At 42.9% G+C, this 17,359-nt stretch overlaps 1 protein-coding gene across 1 annotated transcript in view; it reads right to left on the bottom strand.

Annotated features, from left to right (window-relative positions):
* Positions 1 to 17,359, bottom strand: part of TRPC4AP (transient receptor potential cation channel subfamily C member 4 associated protein) — a gene marked incomplete at both ends in the record, with an annotated part of 28,916 nt that overhangs the window by 9,727 nt on the left and 1,830 nt on the right. The window contains 8 exons of the mRNA XM_079543289.1: positions 1,329 to 1,471; positions 3,140 to 3,328; positions 5,356 to 5,557; positions 6,660 to 6,788; positions 8,054 to 8,109; positions 9,224 to 9,281; positions 10,599 to 10,715; positions 10,987 to 11,115. Coding sequence (XP_079399415.1) covers positions 1,329 to 1,471; positions 3,140 to 3,328; positions 5,356 to 5,557; positions 6,660 to 6,788; positions 8,054 to 8,109; positions 9,224 to 9,281; positions 10,599 to 10,715; positions 10,987 to 11,115 — 1,023 coding nt within the window. The remainder of the gene's footprint in view (positions 1 to 1,328; positions 1,472 to 3,139; positions 3,329 to 5,355; positions 5,558 to 6,659; positions 6,789 to 8,053; positions 8,110 to 9,223; positions 9,282 to 10,598; positions 10,716 to 10,986; positions 11,116 to 17,359) is intronic.

The following is a 17,359-nucleotide window of genomic DNA, read 5'->3' as shown; positions in this document are numbered from 1 at the left end:
TACAACAGGGTGAGTGCAAGCATGGGAGCTGCCTGCAGGAGCCTGGGCCCAGCTGTGGGAGCAGCTTCTGTGCTTTAGCTCAGGAACCTGCTCCTTTCCACGCCAGCATAACCGCTCATTCCAAGCGACACCTTCCTGATTTGAAATGCATTTGGTTTACTTTCAGTTTGCTGACCTTTTCCCTGACAGACCTCAGCAGGACGAAGCTCCCCAATGACAGCCACTGCCCCTCAGAACCAAACTCACTGCAACTGCTCAATCCAGAGATGCCAAGACAATCCTTGTTCTACACTCATCCTTCTAACTCCTTTGACTTTCCCTGGCACCGCCCAGCCTCACACAAACTGCTCTGCTGCTTTCTCACCACTAAAACTGTTTGGAGTTTCTGCTGCACGCAGTTTGGCTCTCTGTAGCAGAAGTAAAAGAGCTGATTGCTTGTCACAATAGGAACGTGCAAGACACGCAACAATTCAAATCCAGCCCTGAACAATCTCCTGAGAAAAAGAAACCACAAGCCAGTTTTACCCCAAGACCTCCAATGAGGGCAGAGGAAGAGTAAGGGGTTTTTCTAGCAAATAAAAACCAGAGTCAGCTTCAAAGCTAATTACTTCAGCAGCATGCTTCCTCTGGTTATTATTATATAGAATTTCTTTCTAACACAGAGCATCCCTTTGTAGGGTCACAGTGAACATTTTGCAGAACTGTACTACAAATACACTTCTACTTTAAATTCAAATTAATATGTTTAAAGGATTGTCTATGACAAGTATTTATGACTCCTACAGGGTAGGAGGTTACTGGCAAAGAACAAACTGCACATAATAAATGTGCTCAAGCAACGGCCCCCAGCACAGCTAACTCTTGCTGAATACTACAGCCCTTCAAGGATGCAAAAAAAACCCTGGATTCTCCCAGTTTTCAGGGCATCCCAATACCCTGCTATTCCAAGCTGCCCAGCTAAGCTGAGGAGATTGTCAGTACTGCAAATCTGTGAAACCTGCACCAACAGATTGCTTCCTCTTTCCCCTCCTCAGTATGCTTTCGACATGTTTAAAACCCAACTACAGCCACGCTGTGGTGATAGGTTCTCCAGAAGTTACATAGAATAAGTAATTTGTTCCCTATTTTTCATTTCAAATGCAAGAAATGCAAATGGAACATATGAACAGGACTGCTGTGAAGCACCTAGAGCTGACAAAAGTGAAGTACATCATCTCAGCTTTATACCTTGAGTATCCTTTCATGTTTCTGTGTCCATGACCTAATTTATGAGTGCTTCAGTCTGAAGGGATGTCAACTTCTGCATGTAACCATCCACAGATACTCACCTGATTCCTTTGTCTCCCCATGAGCAGCACACAGAGAACATACAACACCTCCAGCTTATACATGATCTCGTGCATGATCTTCATGGACTGTGGAAGCTGCGTCCGTGTCGAGGTGTTGGCCAAACCACTTTCATCAGAAGACTCTGAACAAGATGGCAAAGATGTGAGCCTGAGGCAGTTTCAACAGGAAAGGATTTGTTACAGTTACTGCTTTTACACTCAAACACAGATGTAAGACCAGAGTGCCTGCATGAATCCTCTTCTCAACTACAAGCAGTGGCATACAACAGAGCCAATCTGAACGCATGGGAAGGAGAAAAAGTACAGCTGGAATAGAGATAAATAGAGATATATATAGAGATAGAGAAGAGATTAAAGTCTGACTTCTTAAAATTTAATTTTTTCATAAGCTAAATGACATCATATACATTAAAATAAGCAAGATGAACTAATATGAGTTAGTATACCAATGAATCAGAAAGAACATGAAAGAAAAGGTAATAAAAATAGGGGCGAGAGCATCAAACATTTACTATTAATCTACTTGCACTTTGTACCTCAATACCATTATATACTTAGGACACAGTTAAGCCATTTTCATGTCCTGCTATACTGCTAAAAGCAGAAACTGGATGCCACAATTTCAAGTGGAAAACACAGAAGCTGTGAGTGACACAGATGAAGTAAACAAGGACAGTGAATCCTGCAGACTGCAGTTAAAAAGGAATGAGGCCTTCATAACATTCACAACTAAGCTGCAAACCAGCCTGCTAGAGGACAGCGCGAGTGCTTTTTGAAGCCATGTGAAGAAACATTCAGTAGACAAGAACATGGAAGAAGGAAAGCATCAAAGGCTAAAAAGCACAGACAGCACCTTTGACTCATACATCCCTAAGCCACAAGTCAGTGAAGACTGAGCCAGTATTCTGGGAAAGTACACCTAGCTTTGCCTGCTAACTGATGCTGTGCGTCAAGAGCTGCAGCTGAGCACGTTTATGCATACCTCAGCAAAATCACTCCCTGAATCTCATCTCAGACTACAGAGCAGTCCCAGTTTGCACCAAAGGTGTGCATGAAGGTATGTACAAGATGCTGTTGGAACATTTGCATCCTTCTCTTGTCTATTTCTCAGGACTGTTAATAATTTCTACAAAATTAACAAAGCTGGGTTGTGACGAAAGCCTCTAAGGCTAAGCTTCCTAAGCACAAAGGCAATATTTAGATACTAAAAACTGGAAATAACTCTGATCTTATTATTTAGTGCTCTGAGTTAAATAAGACACACCTTGCATTTTTGTAACACTGAAAAAACAAACCAGGCCCTCATTTCATAGCTTTCTCTTAAGGTTGCACTGACACTTCTGAACAGTCCCCTGGAAGAAGCTCCCCCACCAACAACCCCATCTTGCTGGAACTACCCCTCCTTCTGAAAGAGGGGGTTGCCTGCTTCCTGTGAAGCATATGGAATGAATTCCATTTGCATGAGTTTTAGAGCAAACCCTGGTAAAGTCACTTACCCCACTTATCAGACACGTTCTTGAGGGAGATTAGTTATGAGGGTGTATAGGATTACAAATAAACTGTGTGAAAAGGAGTATTTTTTTTCCCTTTCACTAACTTGAGCTCATGAATACTAAATGAATGCTACCCAAGAACAAAACAGGAGTCAGACCTAAATGCTGATATTTCAGTATTTCATGCAAGAAGAACAGAATTGGTACTATTTGAAAGGAAAGGCACCAGAAGACAAACACTGAAGACAACAAAATACGCATTAGCTAGTGGTGGCTAGAGGAATGCAGGCCAGATACCTGTACTGCTCTGCTCTGCCTCTTCATTTGCCACTCTCATCAATGCATCAAGGACGAGGGCATTGTCCAGCCAGGTGTACCACTCTTCTAGCTCCTGGAGGAAGCTGGAGGTGCCTGTTGTTTCAGATACCTTCCGTGTTGCCAGTTTGCACAATCGTTCAATGAAACCTGGTATATTCAGAAGTGTAGCTGGAAAAGAAAAATTGTTTTGTGGTGATTCAAGATCAGCAATACAACAGTTGTCAAGTTACCACCAAGTACCAAAACATCTGCACTAGTAACATGGAGGAGTACAGAGAAACATATTTCACCTAATTGAAAAGATCCAAAGATTGAAGACTGATTGCACTCTCCTGTTAAGAACTGGAAGACAGCATTCATACCCTAGGCATAATTCAGCACTGACCTGGTTTATGTAAGACTTACAGTGGATAAAAAGTAGCTCTACCCTACTCTGACTGCTTCTTCCTGGCCAATTCCCTTTTGCCAGCACTGCTGCTTTCCAGCCCACAGAGAGCCAGTATCAAGAAATTAATCTGGCTGAAAAATAAGCAGGAAGAAATAAAGCAGCAGCCCTTACAAGGGCCAGCTCTGCCTCCCCATTCCTCTGCACGATGCCACCTCCAACATTTTACCTCCTGCAGTCCTTTGCCTCAGAGCAAACTGAACCAACTCAGTTCAGTAGCTGGTTGGAAAAGGCTTCGTTTTTTGTGTGTTAGTTTCCTGAGCTGGTTCAGCACAGAGCAGAACGGGAGGGGAGCACACAACATCTGCCCCAAGTTGGAGGATTATAATCACTGTGGAACTGCACTCTTAGAAAGAGCAATGAGTCCAAGGCCAGAAGTCACTGATCTGTGAAATCTCTGGGGAAGGGCTTGGAAGGTGTTAGCAGGCACATTTTGTCCCACTGTTTTCAAAGAGTCATAACTGCACAACCTGTTCATTACAGACATATGTCTAAGTCTTTGCACTTGCAGATAAAGCATAAAACACAAAGATTTAGCCATCAACACTATGCTAAGAGCTGTGATTCTGCCCACTGCTACCATCTTGAAAAGAATAAACTCCCTGATAAAAGTTTAAAATTACATATGCTTTGTAATCTTAGGCACAGTTGTGACTGTGCAAACAAGAAATGGTTAGTTAAACATTTGCTTGGGTAAACTCAGCTCTGCAGGATCCAAGCTTATTGTTTAAATGATTTAAATTAATCTTTGCACCCACACCAACATATGTCCACTGCTGTTTACAAGCAAGCTCTGGTGATCACAGGGCAGAAGACAATACCCTCCTCTAAAGCTTGTCAGCTTCTGCCTGCCATATTATGCTCTGCATCTCTCACTCTGTGCTCCAGATCAGGCAGTAGTTACAAACAGAGCTCTATCACTGATGGCTAATGTGGAATACAGATGAGAGAAACAGCTCCAAGCTCCCCAAAACCTTTTTTTTTTTTTTTTTTTTTTTTTTTTTTTTTTTTTTTGAGGTGGCCTGACATAAGCCTACAGAAATGCCTGCCTCAGAAGCTCTTCAGTATATGAATAGCTGAAAACAGCAGATTCCATCTTTGAGGGCATTTTAATTCAAATATCTTGCGTGAAAGGCTGAGTACGAATTCAGGACTTGTGCCTCCAAGCAAGGCTTCTGCATCTCTACACAGCAAAAGGAGAAAATGGGCACTGCGTCCCAGGTTTAAGTTCAGATTACATCCACAGATCTCAAGGGCTGGTGTGGTAACTGTAGACAACGTGACTAACATCAAGCATACTTTCCTTGTTGATAAAGACAGGCATCCTGCTCATGACAGTGCCAGAGAAAAATCAGAGAAGGGACTGCTCTGAAAGCAGCAAAGCCTGTACAGCTTCAGTTCAGGAATTAAGGAGGACATGAAATTAATGAGATGCTAAAGGAAAGGCCACAGAAACAACCAAGCAACAGAAAACAAATCCAATTATCTTAAGCCAATTCAGTTGATCAAAGGGGGCTAAAAAGACAGAACTCAACTGATCTAATTACTGATCACATACAAAAGTGAAAGCTACATTAACTGCAAAGACCATTTCTAGGAGACTGTTCGAAGAAAGGAAATAAAGACAAATGCTTTTTAAGATGTATCACTCTCAGCATCTGCTAAAAACACACTACAGATCTGACATGGAGAACAGCTAAATTTTAAATGGCTATCATTTTTCTGCATCTGTTCACAGCATAACAATTACCTTGATTAACTTCAGCTCGAGAAGGACCCAAGTTTTTTTTCTGCTGGGCATTTTTTGCAAGAAGTGTGTGCTTGTCATCACTTCCTGTATCGAGTTCAGAAATTGTGACTGCGAGGATCCTGCAGAAGTTTGCAAGCTGTTGCTGATCAAAACTGGACACAAGGTTTGCAAGATTGGGAATATCATCCAGTTGTATCATTTCCTGGAAGAGACAACAATCTGCTGAGCAAATCACACATGGTATTCAATAAGGGAACACATGGCGTGGCCTGAAAGTTTCATCTACATTTCCTCTCTGGTGAGATTTGTGCATCTCAATGTTAGTAAAGGAGAAGCAAATAGTCAATGATAAGTGAAGAGTTTGAAAACAGCTGTGCATCTGCAACAGGCATCACTTATGTTTATCAATTCCAGAAGGATACAAATGCATCCTTAAAGTCTTCAAAGAACCCATTCTTTATGCATCTACATTGAATTGCGCCAACTTCTTCAAAATTGCTTAATAAACCACTGGCATTCACAAATTAAGTTTCAAATTTGTTCTCTGCTTCCACCTGCAGTCTCTTGAAGGCTCACAGATGACAACTGACTCCTAGTTTGCTTTTCCCCCGTCTCCTTCATTAAAAGATAAAGAAATGATGTTGAAACCATTTTCAGCATAAACTTTTACGTATGGATGAACTAAGATAGTTTCCTTCCTAGGGAAGTACAATATCCTCAACTTCAGTCAGAAGACAAAAAAGCAAAACCAGCAACAGCTACAAGGCCCTGACCCTCTCCACATTAACATACAAGGTACATTTCCTCAGGGTTACACTCCAGATGTTTTATTTGCACCACATCAAAGCACTAAGTTGCAATGACATCAGCAAGTATTTCAGTGCAGGCTCAAAAACCTATTTCATGCACAAGATCTCACTGCCTTCCCCCACTTCCTCACCGTTCCCCCAGCCTGCAGCAAACAATCTCAGGTAATCTCAGAGACATAACAAAACCCATGGTAAGAGAGAAGCACAAGAAGTCTTCCAGATGTTAGCAGAAATAACAGAAATAATCAATGTGTAATTAGAAGGAAAGGATTATCATCCTGTGCAAGTCATGCACAGCCATTACAAGTAGCCACATACATAATTTGGCTTCTGTCTGAATTGTAATTAAAGATAATGTTGGTGTAAACAGCCATGCTTCAAACAAGCTACAAGAAGCAAGATTGCTTGCTATCTTAGAGTGCTGTTTTCAAAGAAACTGCTGTGTTTCCCCACTGGCCTGAAAAGCCACACAAGTATAAGAAACCAGTAACAAACCTTTTTTACTCCCAAGATATCTTCAATGAGCGTTGCAGTTTGTAGGAATGTCTTTTTGTTTGTCATCAGTGTAAACAGGAAGAGCACAAAGTCGTTTCTTTCTGCCAGTCGCCTCGTGACTCCCTCCGTCTAAAAAGGAGAAGCACAACAGACCCGGAGTCAGAACCCACCTTGCTGAGTCACACGTGGCACAGGCACGTACAGAACAGTTTCTCAGAGGCTGTGTTACAAAATCAGCTGCTCCTGAGACCAGAAAGCACTATGTTTATGGTGACCAAAAGCAATTCCAACCCTTGTTTGAAGTTAAAATGGGCTGTTCAAAAACTACAGACTCCAGGATGGGAGGCTTCATCTCAAAACAGAGTTGTTTACTTGCTTAAGCCAAGAGTAAACACTGCATGCTTGGAAACACATCAGAGAGGCTCGCCTCTATTTTCCCATACAAATTATTGTCAGCTCCATTTTACAGTGTGCAAAATTCAGCCCTCAAATTTCTCCTAAACTGTCAGCATTGCTTTCAGAGCTTGAGCAACCAGAATCCAATGTCAGCCATAACAAACCTAGCAAGGAACAGAACAGTCATACTAAAGCATGCTAAAGAATAACTTCTGGAGTCCCCACACACTTCATTACAGTTAGTTTTCGTGCTCTCAAACTGCTCAGTTTGCAAAAGTTGCATTAGCTTTGCTTTCAGAAAAATAAAACTAGTGTGAGTCAAGTGAAGTGTCATTCCCTCTGTTCTCCTTTCTGTACTCAGATACAGAGTACTCCAACTCTGGAGATAAAGCTGCTGTCTTTGGAAGAGCTCCAGCCCAGTAACCACGTTCTTGGTTTGTTTGGCTTTTTTCATTAAACAATGCTCCCTAGATTATGGCATAATGAACTGTGTGATTAAGTAAACAATGCTGAGGGTATTTCCTGTAAACATAATGAGAGGCATGCCCTTCTATAGCTGGCACTGATCTGCCATCAACTGGCAACTGAGCTGACATTTAGGATATGAAGAATTTGCACAATTGGACCTGAAGTGTTTGTCAGTAGTGTTACTGAACAAGATGCAACACAGCCTGGCTTACAGGGTGGGTATCCATCCCCAGTTTCAAATTTTAAGCTTGAATGCATGACATTAGAGAGCTTGACACAGCTGTCTAATGGCAACACAGATACTCAAAGACCTAAACAAGTGACAATGTGCCTAAGAAAACAAAATATTTGAATAATAATCCACAATACAGGATGGCTGTGTATCTAAAGGAACTGTGATGAAAAGCTTCAGAGTGAGTTCAAATTAAGCCTAAAAGGTCTGTAATCTCATCAACTATAAAACAATCATATCATATAAAACACAACCTGTGCACTGCTCAGGCTAGAACACTTTTACAGCAATTACTTACACATATACACGTGTTGTACAGTATGCTTAAACAGTCCTTGATGAGGTCATCGCTTACTGCAAAGGAGAAAACAGACATTTGTGAGCTCTAAGCTGACAAAGAACACTAACATCCAAAGCAGTGATAGGAACACCATTAAAAAGACCAAGAATTTCAAGCTAAGTGCTGGCTTACATCATACCTGCAAATGCTTGGAGAAGAAAAAACAGAGGAAGAATCACTACCTACCCTGTTTGCTTGCTTTCTTCCACAACTACTATTCACCTCTGCCTTGGACTGCAGACAATAAGATGTACCTGAGCTCTAGTGCACAGCTTAGTCACACACAGAAGTAAAGGATAGAGTGTAAGCAAGATTTCAAAAGGGGAAATGGAAATCAGAAATTAAAAGTCTGTCAGCTGAAAAACTACTGACAGACCTTTAATTCCAGTTATTAAAGATGGAAAAAAAAGTGCCTCTTCACGTGGTTTTCTTCATACAGCATCAGGAATTGTTAGAAAAACTTTCAATCTTATTTCTTCCAGCATTTCAATATTTAAGATGTATTTCAGATGTACAGGAGTTGCCTCAAGCTCAAGTCATTTCACCTTTGAAGTTCTCTGGCTGATGGGCATGGCACACAGCTTGACATTTCCTCAGAAGGGTTGCGTGGAACCAACAGAATCACAGACAACATAAATGAAAACACTAAATTCAAGCTGCTCCAGCAGGAAAGCTGCCCTGCAGCCACTGCTCCTCGTTAACAAATGCTCTTTACAACATTTTGGAAATTACTAGTCACTGCGTCTAGGTTAGGAAAGCAGCATACCTTTCATTAGCTTACAATCCATACAAATCCCATTACATAAATAATGTTACTGGGTTATTGTTAATAATCGTTAACAGCAGCCAGCTAACAGCCACAGTAAGAGGAAAAGTTTCCAGTGGTTGTAGATTTCCTGCATTGAGAAAAGTTATGCTGATAACATGAATACTCGTGAGCTTCACTTTGCAGCAGATGAGTATCCTAAATCAGCATGAATCAGCACTACAGAAAATGAAACCAGTGATTCATTTTGGAGCAGGAAATCCCCGGCATGGAGAAAAGAGCAACAGAAAGCTGGAACAGCTCACGTCTCAAAAAGGGGCACAGCAACAAGGAAGGAAGAGACAGCACAACTATTTACTTACTTTTTTGTTTCTTTTTCTGTGCCATAAGAGTTGGTCTCATGAGAATTTCTACTAAAAGCTGAAATGACAACAGACACAGAATAAAGGGAATAATAACTGGAACACAAAGGAGCAATTAATATGTCGGTGACAAACCCAAACTTAGTCCCACCTCTGCTGAAATCACTAAGATTCAGTGTCCAGAGTGAAAAAAAAAAACACACTGGTGTCAAAATTAAAGAAATAGCTGTGTTCATCCTGAAGAAAGAATAACAGTTATATAAAATAGTTTTCCTATGGCAAACTATTAAGAATGTGAATCTACAAAGAAAGTAATTTCACATACCAGGTAACATGAAGGATGGAAATCACACATCCCCCAGAATAATGAACCTTTAGCTATTTTCCAATATTTAAGTATTAAAATAAAAGTGCTTTGCATTCTTGTAGCAAATGTACCTCAACAGCAGGCACCACTGTTTCTGTTTTAAAAATAAAAAGTATCGTTTTAAGCAGTTTCATATCATGCTCCAAATTTATTGGGTAGCTGAAGAACTTTGTCCTCAGTTGACAAGATATTAGCAAGTAAGCCAGTGTTGTTTCAAAAACATCTATTTAGGATGGATTGTTCTAGAAACAAAGGCACAGTGTTGCAATGAGAGTGAATCAGCAAAGACACTGCAAAAACCAAAAAGTCAGTCCACTGGAAAACACAAGCCAGACATTTCTAAGGAGAGTTAAAATCACAGTGGCTGATGATTGTGAACTGGAGTAGACTCAGATATCTGTGTAACACCAAACTGCAACAAACAATAAAAGATGAACTGTCAAAACATCACACATAAACCTATCAGCCCCTAGTTTGTTTTTTTTCCTCCCATAGATGAAACAGTGCATTACATGCCAACAGTAAACACAGAGCATCTTGCTAACAGAGCACACAGTGTGCTTAATAAGTCCTCACACATATCCTTCAGTGGTAAATGAAATTCTCAGTGGTACTGAGAGTACTGCAGTACTTAATCTTACAACTAGAAATCGTTTGAAACCATTTCTTAATATTCTAGAGGTCTCGTAGCTCATTGAGCTACCTGAAGGTAAGAATCCAGAAAGATTCCAGTCTTTTATGTAACATGAGAAGTGTCTCTCCTGCACTGAGGACTCTGTGTCTGGTCACAGTATCTGGTCACTGCAGGTGGGGCCTCGCCAGCACAGGGCAGAACAGCCACAATTGTAATGGTTAACATCAGCACAGTAAAAATCATTCTGCAGATTGCATTTAGAAGAGTCTCAAAGATCCCATTTATGGACATACCAACGGTGCAACTGTTTTGCAGAAATCCTTGGAAAAACAACCAAAAAACACAGCAAAACAAACCAAATAAACCATGCTTACATCAACTCCTCCAAACAAGTCAAACGTGTATGTATTGGGGAAAGTGGACTCTTGAGCAGCTTTTCTATCTTCTGTCACGAATGCCATGGCTTCCATTGAAAGAAGTGGAGAAATTTCCTGCATGCAAGAAAAAAACAAAACAAAACAAAACGATGATTTATAAAGAAAATTATTCATCTGCATATACACAACTTCCACAGAGCATCCATGGATCTACTGGCTCATCAATTACATGCATTCCTAGCTCTTATTTACATTCAAACCACAGGTACAATCAGAGAAACAGTTCCAAAAATCACAGTTGGTAAGCATATTTAAAGTTAGCCTTTAAAGAAAGTAACCACAAAACAGCACGTGGATTCCAGAAGAACGCAGAGGAAGGCACTACCTTTAAGATGCTTTGGCACTGGGAGAAGTCGCTGTTTGGGTGGCTGTGCTCATATAGCTTTTGTAACAGCAGGGGAATCCCATTCCACTTTGCTTGTTTATCTCTTTCCTTCAACAAGGCCTCTGTGATCTGCAACAAAGGAAGAATGTAATTCCCACGTGTCCAACGTGTAATGCTCAGGAAAACAATCCGTCCACAAAAACAAAACAGGAACATCACAGAAAAAGTGTGTGCTGTAGGCAGTACCACAGCAAAACGCAGCCCCTGTCTCCAAGCAGGGATTTATCCAGGGCTAGCAGCAGAACTGTGCGGATGGTTAACGTATCTGAAGGACAGGCCTGAAAGCAGACGTTATCATTTTGAATACTTACTCCCATCCCATAGTTCTATATCGATCACGTTTTTCAGAGGGATCACATTCATCCAGTTCCACAAGCAGATCTCTGACTGACAAACCACTGAAGGAGGAAATTGGTGACCTTGACACTATCAAAATTGATATGAGACTGAAGTAGAGAGCATGCAATGAAGACAGACTCCATTCCTTTTCCCATTCAGTGTGTAATAAGTACCTCCTCAGCCAAGTCCCTAAAGCCATTACTGGTCATAGCAATTACCCAAACCAAAAGGACTGACAAGCATGCTCCTGAGGAACGTATCTACACCACAGTGAGAATTCTTCCTTCAGTCCTGGGCTGGTCATAAATGGCAACCAGCATCTCCACCAGCAGGGGAACAGCACTGTGCTATCACTCAGGAAGAAGGCAGCAATCACCAAGAACACCTCAGCATTTGCTGCTACATTTTTGCCAACAACTCCAGTTTTCCTCCTTCTCAAAACATACAAAAATCCTCAATATTTATCACAGTGCTTTACATCTGAAAAAATCAAGCTGCAGCACAATGCTGATGAACATTCCACTCAAAGAAGCTGCAGCAAGTGCTGCAAAGCAGGAAGGCTTCCAGGGTGATCCAGCAGATGCTCTAAAGGAGGAACTCCTCTGTGAAGTCCCCAGTGCAGTTAATGCTAACCAAAATATAGCCCCTCTCCTTAAAGGTGCTTCACCAGAGGTTCCTAACAAACCTGCAGTGAGCACTGACTTTTGTACAGTTATGGCCAACAATGACAAGATGTCCAACCAGCAAGATTTCTGGCAAAATGTTTTACACACCAATCCCCAGGGAGAGCAGGACCATATGCCAGTGCAATGCGAGTGCATTTTCCCTTACCAGACCCACACTTGAAGCTGCCCTTGCTCTGTGCAGTCACTCCCTGATCCCTGGTTAACTCCACGCTTCCTTCCATGCTCATTGTTCCGAGCTGCAGCCAGGAAATCTCCTTCCTTATTGTTTCAGCCCAGGCATCCTTCTCAGCTATACCTCAGAACAATTCCAAAGGGCTGTTCAGTTCCTGATTAGACACAATTATATGCAAATATACTCCTATTTCTGAGAATTTAACTCTTTTCTCTCTGTGTAAGACAGCATACAATGTCAGAAATCTGTCATGATGAACTCAGACTGGCAGCATCTGTGAGTCCCCCCCCTTCTTACCTTCCCAGATACACAGGGTTTCTTTGTTTTGCCTTAAATCAAATACTCAGATTGGTACTTAAAGAATCTCAAGGCTCTTAAGGGTCTGTTTTTCTTGTTACAAGGAGTGATCAAAGCAGTGTGAGCAAGCCTGGCCCGTAACACTGCTCTCTTCAGTTTTCAACTTTTCTCATATTTCCAACTTGGAATAAGAGTCATCAACCAGCATTGCTGGGGAATGACGCAGAGCTCCTTCCATGGAGGCTGTTCCTACAAGAAATGGCAGGGCAAAACCAGAAACTCAAAATGGCTTTGCGTCACTCAGGCTGTGAATAATGGGTCAGCTCCTTTGAAGCCACAGATCCCCATCCCTCCCCCTGAGCACCCAGAGCACAGGGAGCTCTGCCACTGCCCCATCTCGGCGTGGGAGGAGCTGCAGGAGGAACCAGATTAATTGCTGGGTGAAGCGCAAAGAACACAGGGAAAGGCTCCAGCTATCCAGCCCAGCTGATGGAGAAGATACTGCAGGCAACACTGAGGCACACAGGCTGCAGCACGAGGTTCCAGTGTGCAGCACAGCACACGGCACCCAGCCCTCAGAGTGGCCAAAAGGCCTTCAGCACTAATAAAGCCCAGTCCCGGGCTTAGTGCTGCGTTTGCTAACCACACACATACTTCTCAGTTTGGGGCAGGATCTCCACTCTCATTTCTGTACTAGCAGCTCTTCCTCTCCCCAGCTGATGTATTTGTGCTGATCTGCAGAAAACTTCCAGACTTGAAATTCTGAAAGGCTGTAGTAAATGTTTCCTTGTTCTCATCTTCTTTTAACTGCTTTCCAAGAGCAATTTTTTCTTCTCGATTTAAAATCCATCCTTGGTTTCGCTGCAAACTCCAGCTTGTGGTCCCCACTTTACAGTTACGAGGCTGCCCTGGCTCTGAGTATTTCCATTGTGGTGGGGCTGCATTTGCCAACATGAAGATTTTGGATTCTGTGGATGGATTCAAATTCAATTAAGTTGTATGGAGTTGTCTTCCTTTGGAACCATTTTGGTTAAGACGTTTGCCTCATGATTTCTGTAATAGCAGCAAGTCACCAGTTTTCCCTTGTAAGTGAAGTTGGTTTTCTCCTCGCCGTCTCTGGGTAGGCATCAGTGAGCAGCCATCAGGATTAGTGGGGCCCCATTCCCTCTCCAACACATTTTTGGTCTCACCTAAGCAGGGTAAACCCAACCAAACACGGACTCCTCAGAACTCTTCTTCACTTGCTGGACAGCTGCAGAGCATACCTGAGGGATCCCAAAGGAAGGCTGTGAGGTTAGACCTTATCTGCTAAGGTAGATAAGGTTCTAGATAAGGTAGATAGATCACACCTACCAAGCTGTGGCAGCCTGGTTCACAGACATTCAGGAGGATTTAGGCACTGAGCTGAAACACAGCATCAAGCCCCTCCGGCACCACAAGGCAGGGCATGCACAGCACTTCGCTTCAGCCTCTCCCAGAGGACTGCAGCCCACTACAGTAGGAATACTCTCCCATTATACAGTTACATGCAGGAAGAATTATACACAAAGTCAAAGAGACTGCAGACAAATCTACATACTTTTTCTCCTTCTTCCTGTTAGAAATCCTTTTGGGTTTCTTCAGGGCATCCATTAGCAATTTCTAACATTCAACAACTACTAGCAAATCCCCACTCTTTCACCACACCATAAGCAGCCCTGTGCTCCTATCTCCCTGAATGCACACCCTATCAGCTCAGCTCCCCTTTCCCTTCTCCCCAGCACCTGCTGCTGCCGTGTCCATGCAGGACTGCAGAGCTCCAGGCACAGTCCCTGCTGCTCTGTGCCAGTGCACACGATCAGAGCTGCACCATGTGCTGCAACACCTGTTACCTGTCTAAAGCTTCTTGCAGTGATGATTGCTTCGAAGCCTCTGTATGCTTTCCCATTTTACACTTCAAATGTTTCAGTCTTACTCAGCAGTCATTACAGGAAAGTGCTTTCTATGAGGCTGCTATCTGAAAAGGCAAAAGCAGTGAACTCAGGTGTCCAGGCATCCTTCACACCACTAAAGGACTCGTTCTGTGACAGATTTTATTATTTGGGGTTTTTTTAGTTCCTTTTTAGGCCGTTGCAACTGTGGATTAAGCTAAGATTGGAAGTCTCTAAAAAAGCAGGATTTCCATTCCCACTATTCGTTTCAATTCTTTGTGTAAATCCCATGTTCAGAAAGTGTAAGAGAAATAAAATGGGCAAATATCAGGGATCTCACAGAACAGACACAAGCACATGGCCTCTGCGTATTTAGAAGGAAACCAAATCCTTTCCATATCCCTTCCGCCGAGCCTTTTAGGCTGCATCTTTATGAAACAGGAAACTAATATTTGTGCAATTAAATATTTAATTTTCCTCCCCGCAGTACTAACTTAGGAAGTTGTTTCTGACACACAGCCAGGAAAATGATTATTCACAATTTTGGGGACCGTCCAGTCATTTCTTCTCTTTACTGCATTTTCCTTCCCAGTCACTACCAAACATTCCTTTGCACAGTCTGTTTCTTTCCTCCTGCTACTTTGCACACCCAACCACCAGGTTAACCCCTGCCCCGTCCTTGTTTTCACAAGGCAGCACCGCAGACACACAGCCTCAGGCCCGCGCAGCAATTCTGGGAAGTGCTTTAGGAGAAAGCACTGAAGCCTGCAGCTGCCAGTCATCCGTTGGGTCTTTGGCACACAGCTGTGGGTAAGAACATGTCAGAGGCCCCAGTGCTTTATTTGCAAAGGCAACTCCCTGCAGGTGGCACAAAGCTGGCAGAAATCCCCACTGCCAGCCTCCCTGCAGCCCCGAGGTGTGGATTATTCCTCCCAGCACCAGGGCTCCTGCAAAGCCCAGCCCAGCCCGCCACCCTCCTCCTGAGATCCCAAAAGAGGGGACAAACCTGGAGGCACACTGACAAGGACAGGCCCTGCTGCAGCTCCTGGCTTGGTGCAGCCATCCCTGTGAAGCCCAAAGCAGTGTTCCACTCCGTGTCTGCAGGAAGAGCTGTTCTATGAGCCATACCTCATCTACCTCCAAAATCCACAACCGCCTCTGAGAGCAGAACGACTCCAAAGCAGATCCTCAGCAGCGGCAGCTCTTCGGAACTAATACACGGTACCAGTGTTTATTTTGATGATTTCATGCTCAGAGAAAAAATAAATCAATAAGATTGTAAAATATTAACTTCTCAGTGATCACTCTTGCCTTGGAACTGCCAGTTTCTTAATCCATTTTGAAAGCAAACAACATGTAAAGATAGCTAGGAAAAGGCAGGAGCAAGGAACTGTTTTCCTCCCACTCACTTTTAGTCAAGCAAAATAACACTCCCAGAGACTAACGTTGCCACTTTTCAACATCATCTCCTGCATATGACAGAGCTCTGCTCCCTGTTACATAAAAGCCAGTGCAAGCTGTCCAGCACTGGCTGACTGTGCTCTCCTGAAGAGGTGTAAGCCTGCTCAGAGCAATACAATTAGAGCTGCTAGAGAGGATTATGTTCACGTGAACGTGCACTTGTCGTCGTTGTCAGGAGGAAACAAAATTGTTTGGAAAACAAAATATTTTCAGAGATTTCATAATGGTAAGAAATGGAAATCTGCATGATAAGGTAGGAAATGTTTTCCTTTCACAGCAAAATAGTTCGAAGTGGATATGGACTACAATGCTAAGCAGAACCTCAGAACAGCAGACTGTGAGACAGAGCTGGAAAAAGGGACTCTTTTCCACTCTGATTGTTTCAGCAAAGCCTTGGCAGTCCTGAGAGTGTGAGACCAGTGCTGACGATCTGCTCTTGGGACAGCACCACAAGCATGCTGATTTGCCAGCAAATCTCTGGCTAATCCATTATTACACTGCTTCTCTACAAGGATTCACACTGGTGCATGTAAATATCTTCTGCTTTCATGTTACAGACACGCTTTTCACAGCCTGCCTGCAGCAGATGAGGTGTTTGTCCTGTTGCAGATGGGACGAAGCTTTGCTTTGAGCCTGGTCAGGTGAACCAAAACACTCCCTTGCCTTGATGGAACTGCAACACAAACCCTGCCATGTGTTATTTACAGTGCCTCTGTGCACAGCACAGCTGTGCCAAGACAGGCACCACAGGCCAGCCAGTTCACAAGTAATATTTTCCTTATAAGACGTGTGTCACTTCTGGAAAGTCAGTCTGCTTCTTGTTTACTGGCACCTGAAAAGCCCCTTTCACTTGCTCAGTGCTCAGCACCAGGGCAAACCTTTACATGAGGTTATACAATCTGAAACAGAGGCTGGTGCTCACATCCAGGACAGCAACTGAGGCTAGCAATACGGCCACAAAGGATATATGAACACATAATGGCAATGTTTACCAAAACCTGTTTCATTCATCTAACATCTTAACAATAATGCATACAGGCCAGCTGCCAAGAACACGGTGACTTCTGGTGGGTGAGAGCAGCAGGAACACGTGGCAAAGATCCAGGTTGTTCAGAGGTTCAGCTGGCCTCAGTGCTGCCAGATATTGACGTAGCTGTTGTCCAAATTATTTTCGTGTCCTTGTAAGATCAGGCTGATGAATTTCCATTGACACACGTCGATGTTATCCTTACCATCTCAAGAACCAGCACCTGCTTTCCTCATACAGAAAGATTTTGAGATCACCTAAAATCAGTACTCAAAGCTTCATTACAAACAAAGCAAGTCTGCTGTTGCCTACAGAAGAATACTAATTGCTTCCCAGAGACCAGATGCTGAAGCAGCACCAATCTTGTGGGAGAACAGGGCTCGGATGGCAGGAACCACAGCAGGCAATGGCGTTTCCCAAT

Source organism: Tetrao urogallus (genome assembly GCF_951394365.1).
Source record: "Tetrao urogallus genome assembly, chromosome: 16".
NCBI classification, from domain to species: domain Eukaryota; kingdom Metazoa; phylum Chordata; class Aves; order Galliformes; family Phasianidae; genus Tetrao; species Tetrao urogallus.
The sequence above is the reverse complement of the archived record's forward strand: the minus strand, read 5'-3'. Positions and strand labels throughout refer to the sequence as shown.